General features: G+C 45.6%; 1 protein-coding gene across 3 annotated transcripts; it reads right to left on the minus strand.

Annotated features, from left to right (window-relative positions):
• Positions 1–2,113: 2,113 nt before the first annotated feature.
• On the minus strand, positions 2,114–18,261 carry tmprss7 (transmembrane serine protease 7). Of its 3 annotated transcripts, none has more exons than XM_088638817.1 (18): positions 16,422–18,261; positions 15,418–15,637; positions 14,475–14,605; positions 13,271–13,338; positions 12,556–12,749; positions 11,532–11,567; positions 10,799–11,027; positions 10,180–10,304; positions 9,961–10,073; positions 9,616–9,722; positions 7,994–8,130; positions 7,322–7,429; positions 6,711–6,818; positions 6,290–6,406; positions 4,959–5,130; positions 4,248–4,516; positions 3,711–3,847; positions 2,114–2,703 (listed from the first exon to the last, which is right to left on the minus strand). In XM_088638817.1, exons 1-18 carry the CDS (start codon positions 16,473–16,475, stop codon positions 2,542–2,544), a joined length of 2,487 nt encoding a protein of 828 aa, XP_088494943.1. In that variant the 5' UTR covers positions 16,476–18,261; the 3' UTR covers positions 2,114–2,541. The 3 variants fall into 3 exon arrangements, with proteins under 3 accessions (XP_088494943.1, XP_088494942.1, XP_088494944.1); XM_088638816.1 differs by having other exon boundaries at positions 6,693–6,818; XM_088638818.1 differs by lacking the exon at positions 11,532–11,567 and having other exon boundaries at positions 6,693–6,818; positions 16,422–18,260.
• Between the last annotated feature and the right edge of the window lie 352 nt (positions 18,262–18,613).

Genomic DNA, 18,613 nt, shown 5'->3' on the forward strand with positions numbered 1-18,613 from the left:
TTACAAGAACCTCACCCTCACTCATCAGATGCATTCCATGTTCATCGGACAGGGCAGGGCAGGTCTTTCATTACAAACTGGTAACAGGAGGAACTAGTACTACTACCAAACAGACTAGATGGCCTTTTTCCCTTTGTAACCATTGTTATGTTTGTGGGCTAAACCCATTAGGGGCCAGTTCCTGTCCACAAGTCTTAATAACATGGGAAAGGTTATATACACGAGGAGACTGTTAGAACCATCTCATTCATTGGGTTGCTGGTAAATCTTTAGTCTTCTAAAAATTCACTCCCTTTCTCGAAGGATCCCAGAGACAGTTTGAACCCCAGGGCCAAGGAGCTGGTTCACAATCCGTTGTGTGAAGAAATGTCTCCTGTTCTCTGTCTTTAGTGGCCTTACACATAATTTCCAGTTGTGTACCTGGGTCCATGCTTCACTGAAGGTCTTAAAGAAGTCTCTGCAGTTGACTTGTCCAGTGCCATATAGGGTTTAGCACAGAGCTGCAGGCATGATTCTGGATGCACTCGTGGGCTGTGTGCATGCCCCAGTGTGCACAGGACAATAGTACCTTTATATTCAATCCTTTTGTCACTCCTACCAGAGCTGAACTCTCATCACCATTCCTGTATATGTGTTCTAAGCCCATATTCAACTCAACTGCTCATCTAAGGCTCTGCAGCCCACAGAAACTGCCCTAATTTACTTGTTTTTTACACATTTAAGCAGTCTCATATCCCCAGTTGTATCCTATTTTCCAATGCACTGTAAGGCGCATTGTACATTCCATGTTGCGGTCATGTCGCACCGCACCACTTTAGAGCTCAATTTACCCAGCCAGTCTGCTCCATGCACTAATCTGATTCTTCAATTATCTACGTCACTGAGTTGAGTTGCCGACATATTAAGCTTTTCTTTGATGCAAGCACCATTCTCCAAGTCTGTTCCTCGACCTTATTAGCATCAATGAAGGCCTACTTACAAGGACAAATTATCTTGTACAACACACTAACCCAGGATATTCAGATGTACTTAAGTCTCCAGGTTCTTAAGAACAAGAAAAAAGTCCTACTTGTCCAATTAAGCCAATAATTAAGTTCAATTAAGTAATTAAGGGCTCAGGTGGAAAGAAAACATATTTCCTTCTTTGTACCAAGCATTTAGCCTCTTTACTAATATAGACAAATGAAAGATCCCCTCAACTGTAAATTATCATCCTATATCTCTTGTTAATGTCAATGTTAAGATTTGGGCTAAAATTATGGTGAATGGGTTTTTTCTAATAATTGTAGGTCATTGAGCATTATTTACAATTGCAAAAACTTGTAATTAACTCATCTTGCAACATGAACAATTTGAACATTGTTGATGCAGAGAAAGCTTTTAAGCATTTTTTTTTTGCATGCTCAGTACATGTTGTTCTGGTCTTAATTGTAGCTCATGTATCAGGTTAATCTTAGTTATATGTTTGGACTTGTCCTAGATTAGACCTCTGTTTTGGGGGCTTTTCCTACTGGTCTGTGTATGCTGCTCTTGTCCAGTCCTCTCATTCCTGTCTTCAGCATAATCCCAGGGGATATTCATCTGTCCATCACAGTCCAATCTTCCAACATATGCATCTACTCTAGGTATACATCTCTGTCCTTTCACACTGTAATCAGGCTTCTCTACCTTCATTTGCACAGAGGATGAGAGATACAACACACTTCTTTCACCAAGGAAACATAAAATACATATTGCAGGGCTGCAGAGACATATTTTAAACTACTATAACCTTTCCCACTTATTACCTGAACCACCTTTGACCCAATGAAGAAACTTGTTAGGAGCAGGTGTCCTCCCACATTACTTTATGATTCGTAGCTATCCTTACAAAGCCCACTGCAACAACTAACGTAAAACCCACTTTTAAAAGCAAAACTACTATTTATTAACGTATTCAACCTCTCATCTTTTCACTTAAAGCGAAACATCTCCTGACACATTTAATATGCTTCATTATCTGTTGTTTGTCTTTCCCTGCTCTGTTAAATTTTGAAAAGTTTATAAAACTATAAACATGCGTAACAGCAATATGTATTCTCTGACCCATAAAAAGAATAACTGACCCAGTGCATTCTGGATAAACACATTTTTATTTAAAAGTGGTAAATTTTACATTATTTATTACCCCCGGGGCTTTTTAAGAAGATGGAAAGACACTGGATGTCATTAGTTATTAGCCATATATGCTTCAGCTCTGTATACTGTGCATAGGACAAATGCAGAATTGTGAATGCTTTCATTAGGCAAAATGCAAACACTGTGTGCAATATTCCAACAAAGGCACCTTGTGTGCTATTTGCACATTCAGAGGTATAGTTTATTTTTCCAGGCCTAATACAGTACTAATTGCCCTAACAATTTAAACCTATTCAGAATCACTGTTAATTACAGTGCATTGCTTTTACTTCACAAAAAACAACTGAACCCTGTCATTTCCAAATACACAGAAATTAAAGTTCGATGTATAGATAAATAAAGTGCAGCCTCAGCAGATGTGCTTCAGAGGGTGTGACGGTTGATCCAGGAAGCGAATTTGGACACTCTGGTGTAGACGCCGGGAAATCCGGGTCTCCCACAGCCAGCTCCCCAGCTCACGATCCCGGTGAGAAACCAGTGGCCACCCCTCGGCTCCCGGCATGACAGGGGGCCCCCCGAGTCGCCCTACGGACAGACCACAGCAGGGTCAGCCCAGACCTGGCAGCGGTTAGACTCAGGACAGAGGACAGGTGGGTGAGAGAAACAGTGCCACTGCACAACTGTGGCCTCACTGGTCAGTACTGGTCTTCTGTACAACCCACAGACTGGCCATATCATCCAATCAATTAATGGAAGATCAACAACCATCTGGAAGGGCAAGAGTTTGACTCCCAGTGCTGATGACTCTAGATGAGCACTGACAGACCTGCAGATCTCATTTTGACGGAAAAGTCGTTGAGGTAAGCATAAGGGTAGCTTATAGGGGGCACGGTGAATCAATACAAGCTTCTATGAAAATTCAGGCTTTTACAAAAATTCTCACCCATGTGGTCTAAATGAGACAGGTTTATTGTCCTAAATCACCAGGTTCGAATACTAACTCATCATGGAAAGCGAGTCCAAACCCACTAGCCTTGCCTGTCAGTTATTAGATCACTACATGTACAGTATATGTAGCGGAGCTAGTTTGGGCACGGTGACGTCACCGCCCTCCCTGCGCGTAGCAGGGACCTCAGCCACCTGGGCTGGGGGAGGTCTCCTTCAGCTCACTCAGCTGGGTCCCTGTTGCCTTATGCTGGAGACCCGGGTTCGCGCCCCAGGTGTTGCGGGACGAATCGGTGGGGTGGAGCGGCGAGGGCACAAGACCGCGCCAATCACATATAGTCTGTTAGCCTTGAGTAGCACTTAGTGATTAAGAATTGTTCATACACTACACTCTGAGGACTGCACTGTGAGCTGCTAAAACAGTTGCACTTCTGCACTTGTGAATTGTTTTAAATATATTTCTGAAAGTGATTTTCTGTTGACCCCTGTCTTTCCTGAACAGGGAATGGACATTCTGATTTAAAAGACAAAAATCTCCCTGCTCTGAACTGGACCGAAAAAAAGATGATTCACACTCTCTGTAACTTAGTCGTTTTACTTCTTTCACTGAAGACACTGCATTTTGTCCAGGGGGTTCGCAGACTCACTCGACAGGCATCCCTCTCCCCAGACATCGCTCCAGCACACAGCATGCGTGGCGACACAAGGCCAAATCTCTGCTTGCAAGTACTTTGGCTAATAATTTCAACCTCCGCTTTCTGGAGGATGGAGGGCAAGTCTCTGTCTGTTCAAAACAGAAACAAAACATACGAGTGATACAAGTTGTTGTGTGTCAATCAGAAAGAGTAAGTCAGAAGTCAGAAAGAACTGTGTCATTAAATAGAGCTTTTAACGAAGCATGATTTCCTGAAGGTGGTTTAAACCTTTGGTGCACATCCAAAAGGCAATATTCAGTTGTTACTTCAAACACAAATGGCTCTATGAACTTTTAGAATGGCTTTGCCCATCAATCCACTGATCTGAGAAAATTCCAGGAATCATGCATCTAAAAACAGCTGAACTGTGCTGTGTAGGCAGTCCTACCTCTCTGAGGCACAAGGGACAAGACTTGCTGACACAAAATCAACAACCCGGATTGAAAAAGCCGAGTACCATCCACCCACAGTTCTGATCTCTTTCCCCACCTCCTTCCGATTTGCTGCCCCATCCAGTCACCCAGCAGGCCTGCCCAGCAACCACAGCCTGGGAGGAGGAGGGCAGGCAGATGGGCTGAATGTGAGACGCCAGAGACACGGGCCAGGTGCTCTTCAGCTGCAGGAGGGCGATGTCGTAGTCAAAATTGCGAGCGTTGTAGTACTCGTGCACCACGATTCTCCGGATCTCGGCCACAAATTTGGCACTGCCCTGAGTGCGCATCCCCAGGTGAGCTGTCCAATACCGGGGGTCAGACAACCTGCCCAACAGAGACCGTAAAGCTGGCTTTGCACATATCTTCTGTACCACCTCCGAGGTGTTAGCTAGTACAATAAATACAGTGTGGCTGTGTTACTTGTGACAGCTGTTCAATACACTAGAGCCACATGCGCAGACATGAATGTGTCTGGGAAGTGCAACTGCTTAAGATACAATGCAGTAAAACCAAAACTAAGGTCATCTTTTCAATCATTGCTGCATCAGGAAGAATAACCCTTTTTCATTTGGAGGCACTGAACTATTATGTTATCTGTACGGCAGAAAGCAGAAATTTGTTTAAAAAATCAAATCTACCGCCAGTGAGACTACTCCTTACGATATCTTTTCAGTGCATTGTGTTTTTAGTGATTACAGTACAATGATTAAGATTACTGCAAACAGCCTCCACCTGAGCTCCTACTGCTGTTGCCACCCAAGAGTACCTGTCTCTGCTGAAACAATGCGCTGCAGAGAGGAGCCAGTCCCGCGCGATGATGGAGGCGCCACAGTAGAAGCTGCCAGAAAAGTGCATGCTGGCCTGCCAGGGCCACTCGCCCTCCTGGGCATTGGAGCCCCCCACCACGCGGCCCTTCACCAGGGTTGGGCTTCCACAGGCTGCGAGGAGACGGCACATTCAGCACAGCCCCCACAACCCACAGCTACAGCTGCTGCACTGGAACGTGGCTGCCACAGAGCTCCACTGGCCATCTGGGCACTCAGTCCAGGGGCGCTGCTGGCCACACTGGACACTACAGGAGCTCCACTGGTCTTACTGGACACACTGCCCCCTATAGGAGCTCCACTGGTCTTACTGGACACTATAGGAGCTCAACTGGCCTCACTGGACACTCAGTACAGGAGCTCCACTGGACACAGTGGCAACTATAGGAGATCCACTGGTCTTACTGGACACCATAGGAGCTCCACTGGCCTCACTGGACACTCAGTACAGGAGCTCCACTGGACACAGTGGCAACTATAGGAGATCCACTGGTGAATGATGAAACCCAGTTTGTTTGTTCTGAGATCTATCCATTTGTGACAATCAACTAACTTTAAAAGTCCTGGATGGCATTATTATTAAACGAATTCAAAATGAACTCATTCTCGCCGGGTATTATTTTCTAATAAATGATCATGCATTCTAACATTTGAATGGCCACTTTTCAGTGTTTCACATGTCAGTTTTGAGAGACCCAGGTGCCCATGGACTCAGCTCAGTCCCAGAAGGGCTGAGTCACACACAGACAAGAGGTCCTGCAACTTCTGTTGGGTATAATAAGCTCAATTCATAACACACTGGATACTCCCCGGTAGGCAATTAATAATCATTTTAGCTTCAGCGATCACAGCTGCATAGGCCTATGTGAAAACTCTCTGTGAACATGAATGTCCATAAGGCAAAATTGCAGAAAATTACTGTAAGCAAGGACCCCAATTAAGTCGGTGTGTTTGATGTCAATCAATCCAAGATCAGAAAAACAACAAAGCCAGCAACTGTAGACTCCTGTGTCTTGCACATTCCAGGACAGGAGGCAGGATTCGTGCTGTCTTGGCTCAGGAGTGTCGGCACTTTCGATGGTGTTATTTACAGTAATTTGGTACATTTTTTCAATCAATTACCCGAAGCTCCCCAAAAGGGCAGAACTGACATGTAGTTTTACCGTTTGGCAAGCCCTTTGGAATTATAAAAAAAAAAAAGACCCCGCGCCTGTTTTTCTATCTCCGCTAGATGGTGCGTCAATCTGAGGCTGCTAAACTCGTACGCGCTCACCGCAAAATCTTTCGTCACTTCCGTCCGCGCAGTCCGGGCTTCCGTCACAGTTCGCGTTCCTCTTGCGGATGCACGCGCCGCTGCCGCACTTGTAGGTGACGTCACTGCACGGGACTTCTGCAACAGTTCAGAACCGGGGCGATTGTCGTGCGCTGCTGAAAATGGCACGATAACCGCCCCGGTCCTGCACGGGGTTTTACTTCAATGCAAGGAGGAGAAATCGGTTTAGAACAGCACGGGAATGGCGGGAGCTACTGCAATATCACAGCTATTGTAATGTGGGGAAAAAAAAAAAAAACTGCGGTGAAGTGTACTGTCCTGGCCGCTGTAGGAAGGGTTGGCGACACAAAAAGAGAACGATCACATTCAGTTAGAGCTGATGAGCCACTGCATACAGGAATACCTTTAAACTCCTGATTACCCTGAGTGCAGTTCGCCTCGTCCGCTCCATCCTCGCAGTCCCTCACGCCATTGCAGGCGAAGGAAGGGTGGCGCTGGGCGGCGCCATCGCAGTCTTTGGGCGGATTAGCTGAAAGAGACCGACTGTCGTTAGAAACGCCAGGATTCCTGGCCGTTGACATGTCATGCCTTTTTCAGGGACAGGGTCCAGAAAGAAAAACCCATCTGTTAGCAGCTCCTGCTAACTAAAACTGCAGATCAAGTGATTTTTCCCCTCCCCCCCGCGGTTCTGAAACGCAGCCACGGGCCAGCTGGTATTGTTTGGTAATGTGACCCCCCCTTAACTTGGGGGGGGTCCCTTGGCAGGCGGTTCCTACGTGTGTTAGGGAGTGGGGTTATCACTGAAGGGTGGAAGATTGCTCTCTCTCGTTACTCGATGGGTTTCGCTTTGAAACGTTGAGAAACTTTCGCAAAACACAAACTGCGCTCTTCTCCATAGGGCACTCGGACACAAAGGGGGGAAAAAAAAGCATCACGGCTTTCTAAACCAGCAGTTTTGGTCCTTCTGCGGGGTTTTTGGGGGGTCTGACACAGTTTTAGGGGATGAGACAGAGTCTCCGCGGTGGTACGCACGGCAGAAGAGCTCGTCGCTCTCGTCGAAGCAGTCGTCCAGGCCATCACAGCGGCGCCAGCTCTCCACACACAGGCCGCTGGAGCACAGGAAGTACCCTCTGGGGCAGGCTGGGGGGTGGGGGACAAACACAGGGGGCGCAGCTGTCAATGTGCGCTACAGCAGAGGCCGTGAAAAACGCGAGTTACCTGCGGCGCGTTTGTTACAGACGCGGGATTTGGGGATGAATTATCCAAGGACTGCGCAAAGATACAGCTGGCTTGATTACAAAACCCAACTGTCAAAATTCTTTGAGATCTTGAAGTCCTTAAACAATTCTTGCATTGGGGGTACACATCTGTCTCCCCCCCTATTTTCAAACCACTTCTTCCAAAGCAGGGGTATGGGGGAGCCAGAGCCTATCCCAGCAAGCAATGGGCCCAAGGCAGGATTCACCCTGGGAAGGACATCGGTCCATCACAGGGCACACACACACGCACACACACTTCCAATCTTCCCAGAAGGCCACTAACCCACCAGCATGTCTCTGGACTGGGGGAGGAAACTAAACCACCTGGAGGAGATCTAAGTAAACATGGAGAACACACACAGCAACGCTGAACACTGCACCACAATGCCACAGTAAGGACTTTATGTTTTACGTTTTGGTTTTTTTTCCTAGGGCGTGTTCTTACGCTGGCTGATGTTATAGCTGCCGTATTCAGCTGTGAAAGGAGGGTCTGAAAACTTTGAGCTGCAGCGGAACTCGATTTCCGTCCTCGGGTTGGCGGCGCGGAACACTGTCGGGTGATCGATATAGCTCCCGCAGTATCTAAAGAAGCAGGGAAACGTGTCAGAAATAAGCCAGGGGCACGGTCGTAAGCGGAAACGCATAAGCCACTTTGGGTTTTTTTTTGACGTTCTGCACTCGTCCTGCGCTCAGAAAAAAAGTTTACGGTTTTCTCCAGCCGAGCGGCAGTGGGGTCTCGCCTCTTTCAGCGCCCCCACTTCACGAGAGGCAGATGATGGAAAAGTGCTGACAGACTTGTGGGCCTCCACACAGACCGTCGATCTGTCAGTCACTCTCGCGGCACATCTCGAAGGGCACCAGGCTAATCTCCCTTATCTCTGACAAGGGAGAAAGGATCCATTACGCTAACCTGGAAAGAATCCGTCCACATCACCTGGGCATGTGAATACTTCATTGTGGTGGCCTGGAATGTCATGGTCAAATGAAAGACTTGTATATACCTGGAAATGTAGATCGGTCAGTCTTCTTATCTCTTCTGATCCGGCTTTATTACCATGTCTCACACATTTTTATCAAGAAGCGGACATTCTCAGTGACAAAAGTATTACTGAGAAGCTGGAGGGCCAAGGTAATTGTTTGAATAACCCTTTGGCTTGGCTGACTGCCACGGACTATCACTGCTTGTCTACTGTGGAATGTGGTTATAGTTGGATTCATCTTACCAGGGGAGAACGGGAAACACATGATTCTTTAAAAAGTGTTCTTTGTTCAATATATAAATTTGGAAGCACAGAACACACACGTTCACACACTTACTGTACCTCTCCCTCCACTCCAAATGAGGTTAAAGTAAATCAACCCTTTAGAGTGGTTTTCCAGTTTCCAAATTATTAAATGTGAACAGGAAACACCCTGCACACGCTAAACTGGAAATACTGAGAATTCCGATTTTAATTCTGACCTGTCTCTGCAAAAGAATGGGCTTTATAAAGGGCATGCATTTCAAGTCTAAAAATGTAAATAGCACCCATCCTCCCCTTAGGAAAAGAGAAACAGAAGTAAAGTGTGCCAAATAAGGCACTGTGTAAAACGTTTAAGGGGTTTCATCTTTAACGAGGCTTTTCATTAGATCTGTGTCATCCAGAGTACCAGAGATGGTAATCTGTCTGTTACACTGTCACATAACAATAAAGATCCGGATTCTGTCCTGGCTCAGAGCTGATAACTGTTCAAGCCAGCACACACCGGACACCGATGTCTTGTCTCTCATTTCCAGAGGACAAACACCAGGTGAGCTCACAGATGAAAGAATGGACAGATCAGACACATATGCATATTACCCTGCAAAGCAAATGTGCCACATTCTCAGACATTTTCGGTTTCTTACTTCACAATGTTTTATCCTCTCAAACATCATTTCAAGGTTCTAATTTATATGCTCCAGTTACAGACACATTTCTCCTTCACTACTGTGAAGCACAAGCAGAGTGTGCATTTACACTGAATGAGTGTGCTCTAAAGCAACTGATAACAATGCATTAAGTATAATCTGATAAAAACACTCACATTATTTCATTAATTTTCCACCAGCCGTGCTCACAGCCTTTTAAATCCTTCTCCTTCAACAGGTAGTTCTCAAACCTCAGCGCGATGCCGAGCCCCTGGATCGGAGCCTGTGTTGAGGAGAACAAGTGGCTTGATAGTATATTTGTTAAATCCTTGTGCTCAAGCGCCAGGACAAACATTTTAAAGTTATGAAAGAGAGGGGAAAAGAATAACAACTCGGAGCCTTCAAGATATGAACATCTTTGTGGGTGTTTACAAAACCTTATCTTGACCCAGATAATGGGTTTTCACCGAGAAATGCAGCTGTATATTTAGCAAACAAACTGCTCCGTAAAGCCTTGATACCTGAAACGCCCAGGTGCAGCTACACTCTGGAGGAAAGAGGCTGGGATAGTAAGGGCTTGTGATTTTGCCCCGAGAGCCAGCCAGGTCCTGTACATCGTCTGCGCTGCTGCACCCTGGAGGAGGAACAAAGACAGCCTGAGGCCTGCTATTCAAACACACCCATACAGAATCGCCCCTTTTTCCAGCGGAGCTTAGAGAGAGATGGCACCGGCAACGTACTTTCCTCAGAAATGGCCTCATAGTGTCCGCGGAAACTCTTGCTTCCTTGCCCCAGCCTGAAAGCCAGGAGCATCACATTCCCAGTGGAAACCAGGGAGATGGCCGCATTCGGAGGCTGACAAAACCTGGAAAACCATGTGACGGGGACAAGAAACAATTTAACAAGCACTCTCACAGTGCCACCCCTCTCAGCCAGAACTATGTACGTCTCTCCTCTCAGTCCAAATCTCACTGTTGTAAGTCACACTACTGTAGAATATGAGAGAACTAGAAGCCTTGAATACTACCCACTGAGCTCTGAGTATTGGCTGTTTTTTCAGGATCAAAGACTTCCCAAGAGCCTTTACCCATGTACAGCTGTGCGGCTGTGCACGGCAGAACAGGAGCTAAATGGCAAGTATACATTTGTTAGGATTAATAATGTCATATTTGTTCATGTGAATGAAAATATAAAGTTTAAGGAAATAACAGATACAGCGATTTCTAAAAGCGCTCAATCTTCAACAATGATGAGATTATTGGATATAAACTGTTGTGCTTGAATCAGCTGGAGACCACAGACATAATGCTTATTTGCCTGCCCTCCCTGTAGTGATTATTGATGTGGCTGTGGGCGTACTTATACAAGGCTTTGCTCCTGATGGGCACGAGGGAGTCGTATACAGTGAGCGAGTCCGTGACGCAGTCGCTGGCCTCGATCTGAAAGGAGTGGACGGTCAGCCGAATGAGGGAGCCCAGCACGGCCGTGAGCTTCATGTGACAGCTGGACCTTCCCCAGAAAGAGGAGACACTTAGGGAGATCTTCACACCAGGCTGGCTTGCGTACAAGTCATCTATACACTTCGAGTCTGGAAGGAAACATGCAATACCACGTTGTGGGCCAGAGTACAAGATTGAGAACATGTTTAACTTTCCAAATGAACTTTATGGGTATTTATTCATGTATATTACTTAGAACAATGCCCCCTTCCAGCTATTCTATGGCTCGGTCTCAAAAACTAGTAGATTGTCCTTTGTGTACTGTCAAGCATTAGTATTTTGCTCACGTAAAACAGCGTAAAACATCTATCAGAAGTGAAATGTGTCACATTTTAGGCAGCTAACACACTCACACAAGTAAATTGGTTTATTCAGAGGTTTGAAAGTTCAAAGCTCTCGCCAGTCACATGTCACCAGAGTCAAGGTGTCTATTATGGAGAAACAATAACACACAAGCTGTCGCCATCAGTTACGGGGAATAGAAAAAAATATCCAGCATGCAGAAAGAAGCTCCAGCCAGCTGCCTGTGTCTGTGTTCAGCTGATGCACACCAGCAGTACAGCCCAGCACAGCCTGCTCACCCCCTGCCTCACCTGTCTCGATGGCAGTGTAATCTGACCTCAAGGCAGCTGCAGCCCAGTGATTAAGAACAGAAATAAAGCAATGCAGAGGTTAAGATTCTCAATCAAAAGTATTAGTGGTGTACCACAGGGATCAGTATTAGGTACTGCTACTCTATATGATCTGGACTCTTAGTTAGCAGACTAATCAAGTTCATGCATGAAATTCAAAAGTACATAGAGCAAATATAGGATTGGGCAAAAACACAGCGGATGATATTTAATGCAGATATGTGCCAGGTGTTGCATGCAGGTAGAAAAAAACATAAATTACAAATATTAATCATCAAGCCTGAAGAGGTTACTAATGAGATTTTTTAATGTTTATGTAGACAAGTCATCTCCATCTTTAAAACAAGAAAGGCAAACAGTATGTTAGGATTTCTAGTATAAAGTCTAGAGATGTTATATTAAAACTGTATAATGCACCAGTAAAATACTGTATTGCTGCTCTGGAATCAGCACATTCAGAGGCTTAAAGGAATGCCCTGCACTGCCAGGCTAAAGGAACTGAACTTCTTCAATAGAGAGGACTATGCAGGGACCTGACACAGATGTTACAGGCATTGACAGAGATCAATCCAGCAGACGTTTTCAGAACAAAAAGTGGAAAACAAACCTAAAGACACAGATGGAAACTACAGACATTAGAAACTGCGAACAGCAGGCACTTCTTCGTGCAGAAGGCTGCGAGTATGAAACAAGCTGCTCAGCCAGTCCATCAAAGCTGATGTCCTGGCTTCTTTCAAGAACTGGGAGGATGAGTCTGGGATTAGCTGCAATTAGCTACAAGACAAACAATCTAGTAGCGAGAGAGGCTGAGCGTTTTTAACTATCCTCATATTCGGGAGTTAAAGACATACGTATATAAAACATCGGTTCTGAAATACGGCAGTTTATATAATGGATGAAGCAGGACGGTTTGTCATAAATGCAGAGCAAGAAGACCTGTTAACTTTGCCGCCCTCATTGCTCAGAACGCCGGCTTTGCCCTTACTGTTGACCACGATGGAGTCGATGTCCACAGGCAGGCCGGACAGGAAGCCCACGGACGTGCGGTTGACCAGACTGGTGTGCACGGAGTCCCTGAGGATGGCGCCCACGCACTCCTCACACACCGCGCTGCTCTTCACGCCGGGCACCACGAACACCATCCAGAAGTGCACCAGGACACCGCCCTTATTGTTGTGGCTGGGGAGCAGCGCACACACCTCGGATTAACACCGTGGCGGCGGCGGCGGCGGCGGCTCTGCCAGCGAAACCCCGCCCCTCGTCCGCTTGACTGCCAGCTGTCCCGCCCAGCCGTTTCCCGAACCTGGATCCTCTGTTCCCAGACCGGCCCGCGGTTTATTCTGCGTTTATTCTGCGTTCGGATGGTGACGACATTCAAAACGCCCCCCGGTACGAACGCAGATCGGCTCTTTAACTGTCACACTTCATAGTGAAACTTTACCAAACGGTTCTGGGGATTCAACCATCTAACAGGTCCCCAACGCCTGTGGAGACATATATACCGTACTTCTTTGAAGGGGGTAACTGTTTATTGACTGACACACTTCAAAGACGCTGATTTACTGGCTCATTTCAAGAGTCATCTGGAAGAGAGATCCTTGGCTTAATGGGTAATTAACAGCCCTCCTCATCACTCTTATTGGGTGCGAATGTTTAATCACGAATAACATTTCTTTCACTGCAGCTGAAGAGTCCATTACCTGAGGTCTGATATGAGAGACTGTCGGTACAGTTTGGACACTGTTGATGTTTTGTACACACTATTCACCTATCCCAAAAGAAAAAAGATGAAAAACTGTATTAGTGTTTTCAATAAAACTGACCTGATATCTTCAAGCAGCTGTACATTTCTCAGAGAGCTCTACAGCTCTGACAGGTCCAGAAAGGAAAGAAACTGGTCTCCGTTTAATCAAGACTAAAACCTGGGTTTATACTGTTCATCCCAAAACAGGATAATTACATTTTCCCAGCTGGTTCCAAGTTTTTCAAACAGCTATCTGTTGGGTTTGTTGACCTGAACAGATGTTTCAAATTCCTAAAATAATTTCTTAGGGCATTAAATGATATTAATGATTGATAATTAATCAATTAATTTGAATTATATGATTTGATTAATTTAATTAGAATTCAGGTAAAAGTGTTTAGAAAACATTTCTTTTTAACTGTTTTAAAGAATAAAATTATTTTGAACTTATTCTGAAACATAAGATAATTTATTTCAATTTGTGAACAATTCGGAGCAAAATGCACAACTTGCATTCCTGCCATTTCTCAAATCATAGCCTACCTCTTCACTGCTTTTTACAGGCAAACATATGTATTTGTAAATAAAATTAAATAGCTACAATATTTTCATCTACATGTGAAATTTCCAATGATTTATCTATCACTGAGTTTAAATAATATGAATTGTGTACTGTAAATGATGTTCAAAACCTGGACTGACTTCAGGCTGCAATGTCAAATGTGTACACCGGAGGGCGCACAAGTAACAGTTGATTTTTATTTTTAATTTATGGAGAATTGTGAGGCTTCAGAAATCTGCATAAAACTGCCACTGAGACAATATAATTGATGCAGTAAGGAAAATGGTCTTGCGTTTTCAGTTGGTTGGTATTTCAGTTCCAACTTTCTGTATGAACAGGGTTTTGGAAAGACAGTTTTGTAGTATAAATTATACTATTATTGGGATCATTTAATACTGTCGCTTCTATTATTGCCAATGGTCCTATTATGATTATTATTGTTATTCAATTAATCGTGGACTCGCGGTAGTAGAAACAGCATGAGGGGAAAAACAAACAAGTAATAAGGTAACGATCTCAGTCAAGGTAGCACACACCGAACCCACTCGCTCACAAGAAAATGTCCTTTCTCCCCAAAACAGAGCGTTCTGTAGCTTACCACATGTTCAATCGTGTTAGCCATGGAAATGAACTCGGTCGAATCCGTGTGTCTGTACTCTGGGATAAATTCAATGTCGGCCACTCGGAACATCCCGGCAAAATACACCCCACTGTTGCTCTCTCTGCGAACTGCAACACAAGCACAGATCAGGGACGGCGGTGGAGGGGTCTGCTATGCCTTCGTTTTCGCCTGAAGTGCTCAGCTGATGCGATGATTGTCTGAACTTTTTTAGAATCTTTTTCAGTCTTTTCGTGCTGCTGTTTCAATTCGATTAGCAGCAGAGGTTACAGTAGGTAGCGGAAACACTAACAGGATCTGTGTTTGAGGAGGAACAATAAGCTGAAATCCTTTATCCCCCTCAAAATATTCACGTAAGTGTGAGGTTTTTTGTTGTACATTTGTAGTGTCGTTCAAGTTCTACAGAACTGTAACAATGTAACAAAATAAAACCGTGGATCAACTTGTGCAAATATGAGCCCCGTGTAATATTGCTTACTGGCAGTTGAAGCGCGACTGTCATTTGTGTGACGTTTCATGCCAACAGTGTGACGGCCGAAGCGCGAAACGATGCAGCCGTGTCACACACTTTATGGTGGAGTTCAGCACTCAGGCCAGTGAGAGTCTCATTTCGTGGCGTGGCGTGCCGGGGGTGGCCTCTCGGCCGCTCCGCTTAGCAGCACGCAGAGACGCGTCGCCGCGGGACAGCAGCATATCTCTGAACTGGCTCCATCAGTCTGCTCTCCTCCCCACTGAGAGCTGGTGTGTGGGGAGCGGACTGGTGCATCATCCAGGTGGGGCCGCACACTGGCGGTGGTGGAGGGGATCCCCATTGCCTGTAAAGCGCTTTGAGAGTGTCCAGAAAAGCGCTATATAAGTGTAAGCAATAATAATAACTATTATTATTATTATTATAGACACATGCAAATCCACACCCACTTACAGATGAACAGCCACAGCAGCGTCCAGGTGACGGCCACGACGACAAACACCACCAGGCTGAGCAGCACAGCCAAAGCCTGCAGGTTCCACAGAGCCCTCTTCTTCCGCGCCCTCTTCCTCTTCGATTTGGACTTCCGCTTGCCTTTGCCGTGTCCCCGGCGGTGTCTCCTGCGTGACAGCCGGGCGTCCACGGTCGCCACTTCCACAGACACGTCGGTGATCTATAGCGCCCAAACGCAGGGTCGTAAAAGGGGCCCGCCGGGCCGGCACGCTTGTGAGGCGGGGCGGACCGGCCAGCGAACACCCCGCTACGTCAAGCGCCCGTCTTACCGTCAATGCGTATTGCGTTACAGAGAACTTTCTCAATAATTAATTGTGGTGTCATTCCACCCCGCTTCTATAGCCCAGCACCTCCAGTATGATGTAACCAGATATTCCAGATACTTTTCTCCCCAAACCATGACACGAGCAGGAGCCACAGCAAGGAATCCATATAGACAGCGACACAGGACACACCCGTTGCCGAGCGATTGCTTTTACAGCATAGAGCCCAGATTACAAAATGGCATTTACATCGGGGGACCCCAAGTAACATAAAAAATATCCTAAAACAGAACTTTAAAACTGTAAACCGCTAGTCTAAATTGAATTTCCCATAACTAAATGTGATATAAATAAAAATAAATACGATATTAAGATCACAATCTGAGTCTTAATTGCTGTTAAGGTTAATACGTCAATTACGTTATGACAATATAAAAAAAATCAAAACCATTTTTATAACTATTTAAAAGCACAACAGGGCACTTTTACCCTGATCTACAGTAATCACTGGGGGTATCGCAACATGTACAATCACCCGAAGAATTAAACGCTATTAGCACGAAACTGGTTTCAACCTTTTTTGCATTAAAGGAAAACGAAGAAGAACTTTAACTTCGCCAGGTTCGTGCTGTTGGTGGGTCTGGGGCGCGGTCGGACTGGCCTGCACGGTGCCGCACTTACACTGAGATTGTCTCCTGCGCTTGACCGGCCGATGTGTCCACTTTCCGTCGCCATCCTGAGGCCGCCTTGGCGGGAGCTTCAGCACAGAGTCTCTGAGGACGCGGGATCTTCCTGCGTGGAAACCGAACAAGGTGGAGAGATCACAGAGAACACCATCCCGCAAAAAAAAAAGAAGCTTCCTCTCACCGGCCTCCCTGCGCCGTTCTGAAAAGGACTGGCGGTCCGGCTCGAACACGGAAAGTATCAGGTTGTGACAGGCAGGAACCACCTGTAACTGTATCTTCTTCCAGAGGGAGATGAGTCTGCGGGCAGGACTGTGGTCGTGGATCCGCGGCCACGCCGGAGTAAAAGGTTCAGCCAGACTACACAGATCTCTTGGTGGGGTTTGTTTGTTTTCTTCGTGGCAACTGCGATTTTTTGGAGAGATGCTCCAGTATTGACCTTTTGGGGGATTATGTGAAGGCAGGGTTTAGCGGAGAGGCAGGTTGCCCCCTGTGCATCGTACACTAAATTTACTACATCGAACACTAAATCCCATTTATCAGTCTTACATTTTTTATCGTTGTTTCAGTCGGCGTTTGAAGATGATTCGTCTTCAGCTGCCGTGTTCGGCATTTGAAGTTTAGGGGTGTTCAGCCTCTAAACTAACGCGAAGCCATAAATTCATTTATAGCGACATTTCCGTTCCCAGGAATTTTGAAACGGGAGACAAACTTCATCGGATAATATTATTTAATCAATATTTCCTTAAAAAAACCCGCTGTTGTGACTAAACGTCCCATTGCGTAAAATAACTGTTTATATTGAGTTTGTGGTTACAAGGGAGAAAGCGAATTTGTATTGTATCTGTCATCAGGTATCATTTCGAAAAAGGAACTCCTTACGTACGAGGAATATCACCCCGACACTGGGAGGCGGTATCTGATCATGAGCATCTGTGGTATTTCGACTTTCATGCCGTGCCCTTTTGAGAAGTATCATTCTGTATTTAAATTGCAGCCGGACTTGGTCTTGATCTTGAAAAACGTGCCGAACCGCCTCTAAGCTTTATTGGAAGCAGTTCGACGTAGAACCGCGCCAAGAGGTCACGCTGAAATCGTATATTAGCGTAGTGTCGAATCAATTCTGAAATAAAACATCAAACAAAGAAGTAATAGCAACGTTTTCCAATCCTCCCAAATGTTTAAATAAACTAACTCGTCTAGTGTTGCGTTTTGCTGTTTTAATGATCTTTAAAAATCTTAATTTGCTTTAATGTGGGAGTATTCTCATCACTTAAATCTTCCACACGCATTCTCTTAGTAATAAGCTTTTCGACACGGCATTAAAGAAATAGTTTTTTTTTTACAAAAATGTGTATAAAATGAGAGCACCACTAGCGGACGGCATTATACTGCTCAAAAACCGGAAAAATGTGTCGCATTTCTATAATTCCCGGTCTATGTATTCGGTATTTCCTTACAGTCGCACATTCCCAATCGTCGCTTGCGCGCCCTCTATCGAGCAAGGTCGCACACTGCAGCTCAGGAGATGAAAGGAATGTGAGATCCAACCATCCGATTTCTAACCGCTTCTTCCAAACCAGGGTCGCGGGGAGGCGCTAGCTGACTTCGGCAAGAAATGGGGCGCACGCAAAGCAGGGCAGACACACACACACAGTACACAGACACACACACACTCACACCAGCGCCAGTTTTCCCAGAAGCCAACTAACCTACCCGCCTGTGTTCAGACTGTGGGAGGAAACCCACGCTAACACGGGGAGACGATACGAACTCCACGCAGATAGCTCCCCAGGTCCGGAATTGTCCGCAATGGTAACCACTGCGCCTCCGGGCTGAGGATAACCTGTAAGAATTGATTTGCTGCACAAATTCACTTTGTACCAAACCAAGGAACATCTCTGGTCAACGCAACATCCTCTTGGAAAGGTTCGCGTAGATCTCAGTGTATTTCACGACTGCAGGGCCGCCACTGATCTAGGTAAAGCCAGGAGCTTGGGTGACGTTCTTCCCATATTTTTAAGGGAAAAAAAAACTATTTGAAAATTATAACTAGAAGAAGCGTTATTCTTGCTAATTTCTTAGGCAACACTATCATCGGCCATGTTAATGAATCTCTATGTAACAGTGTCGTTGGTGTTAAACTCGCAAAAAATATCACATTTCTAGATCGATATCATTTAACAATAA

Source organism: Lepisosteus platostomus, chromosome 7, assembly GCF_059453375.1.
Source record: "Lepisosteus platostomus isolate fLepPlt1 chromosome 7, fLepPlt1.hap1, whole genome shotgun sequence".
NCBI lineage: Eukaryota > Metazoa > Chordata > Actinopteri > Semionotiformes > Lepisosteidae > Lepisosteus > Lepisosteus platostomus.

Bases quoted from the DNA above. Each gene is read 5' to 3' on its own strand.
- tmprss7 (XM_088638816.1), bottom strand. From the start codon at position 16,475: ATGGCGACGGAAAGTGGACACATCGGCCGGTCAAGCGCAGGAGACAAT. The intron at 13,339-14,474 runs GTAAGCTACAGA...CTTTTGGGATAG, and splicing joins CTAACACGATTGAACATGTG to GTGAATAGTGTGTACAAAAC. The intron at 5,131-6,289 runs GTGAGCGCGTAC...GTCTCCTCGCAG, and splicing joins AAGTGACGAAAGATTTTGCG to CCTGTGGAAGCCCAACCCTG.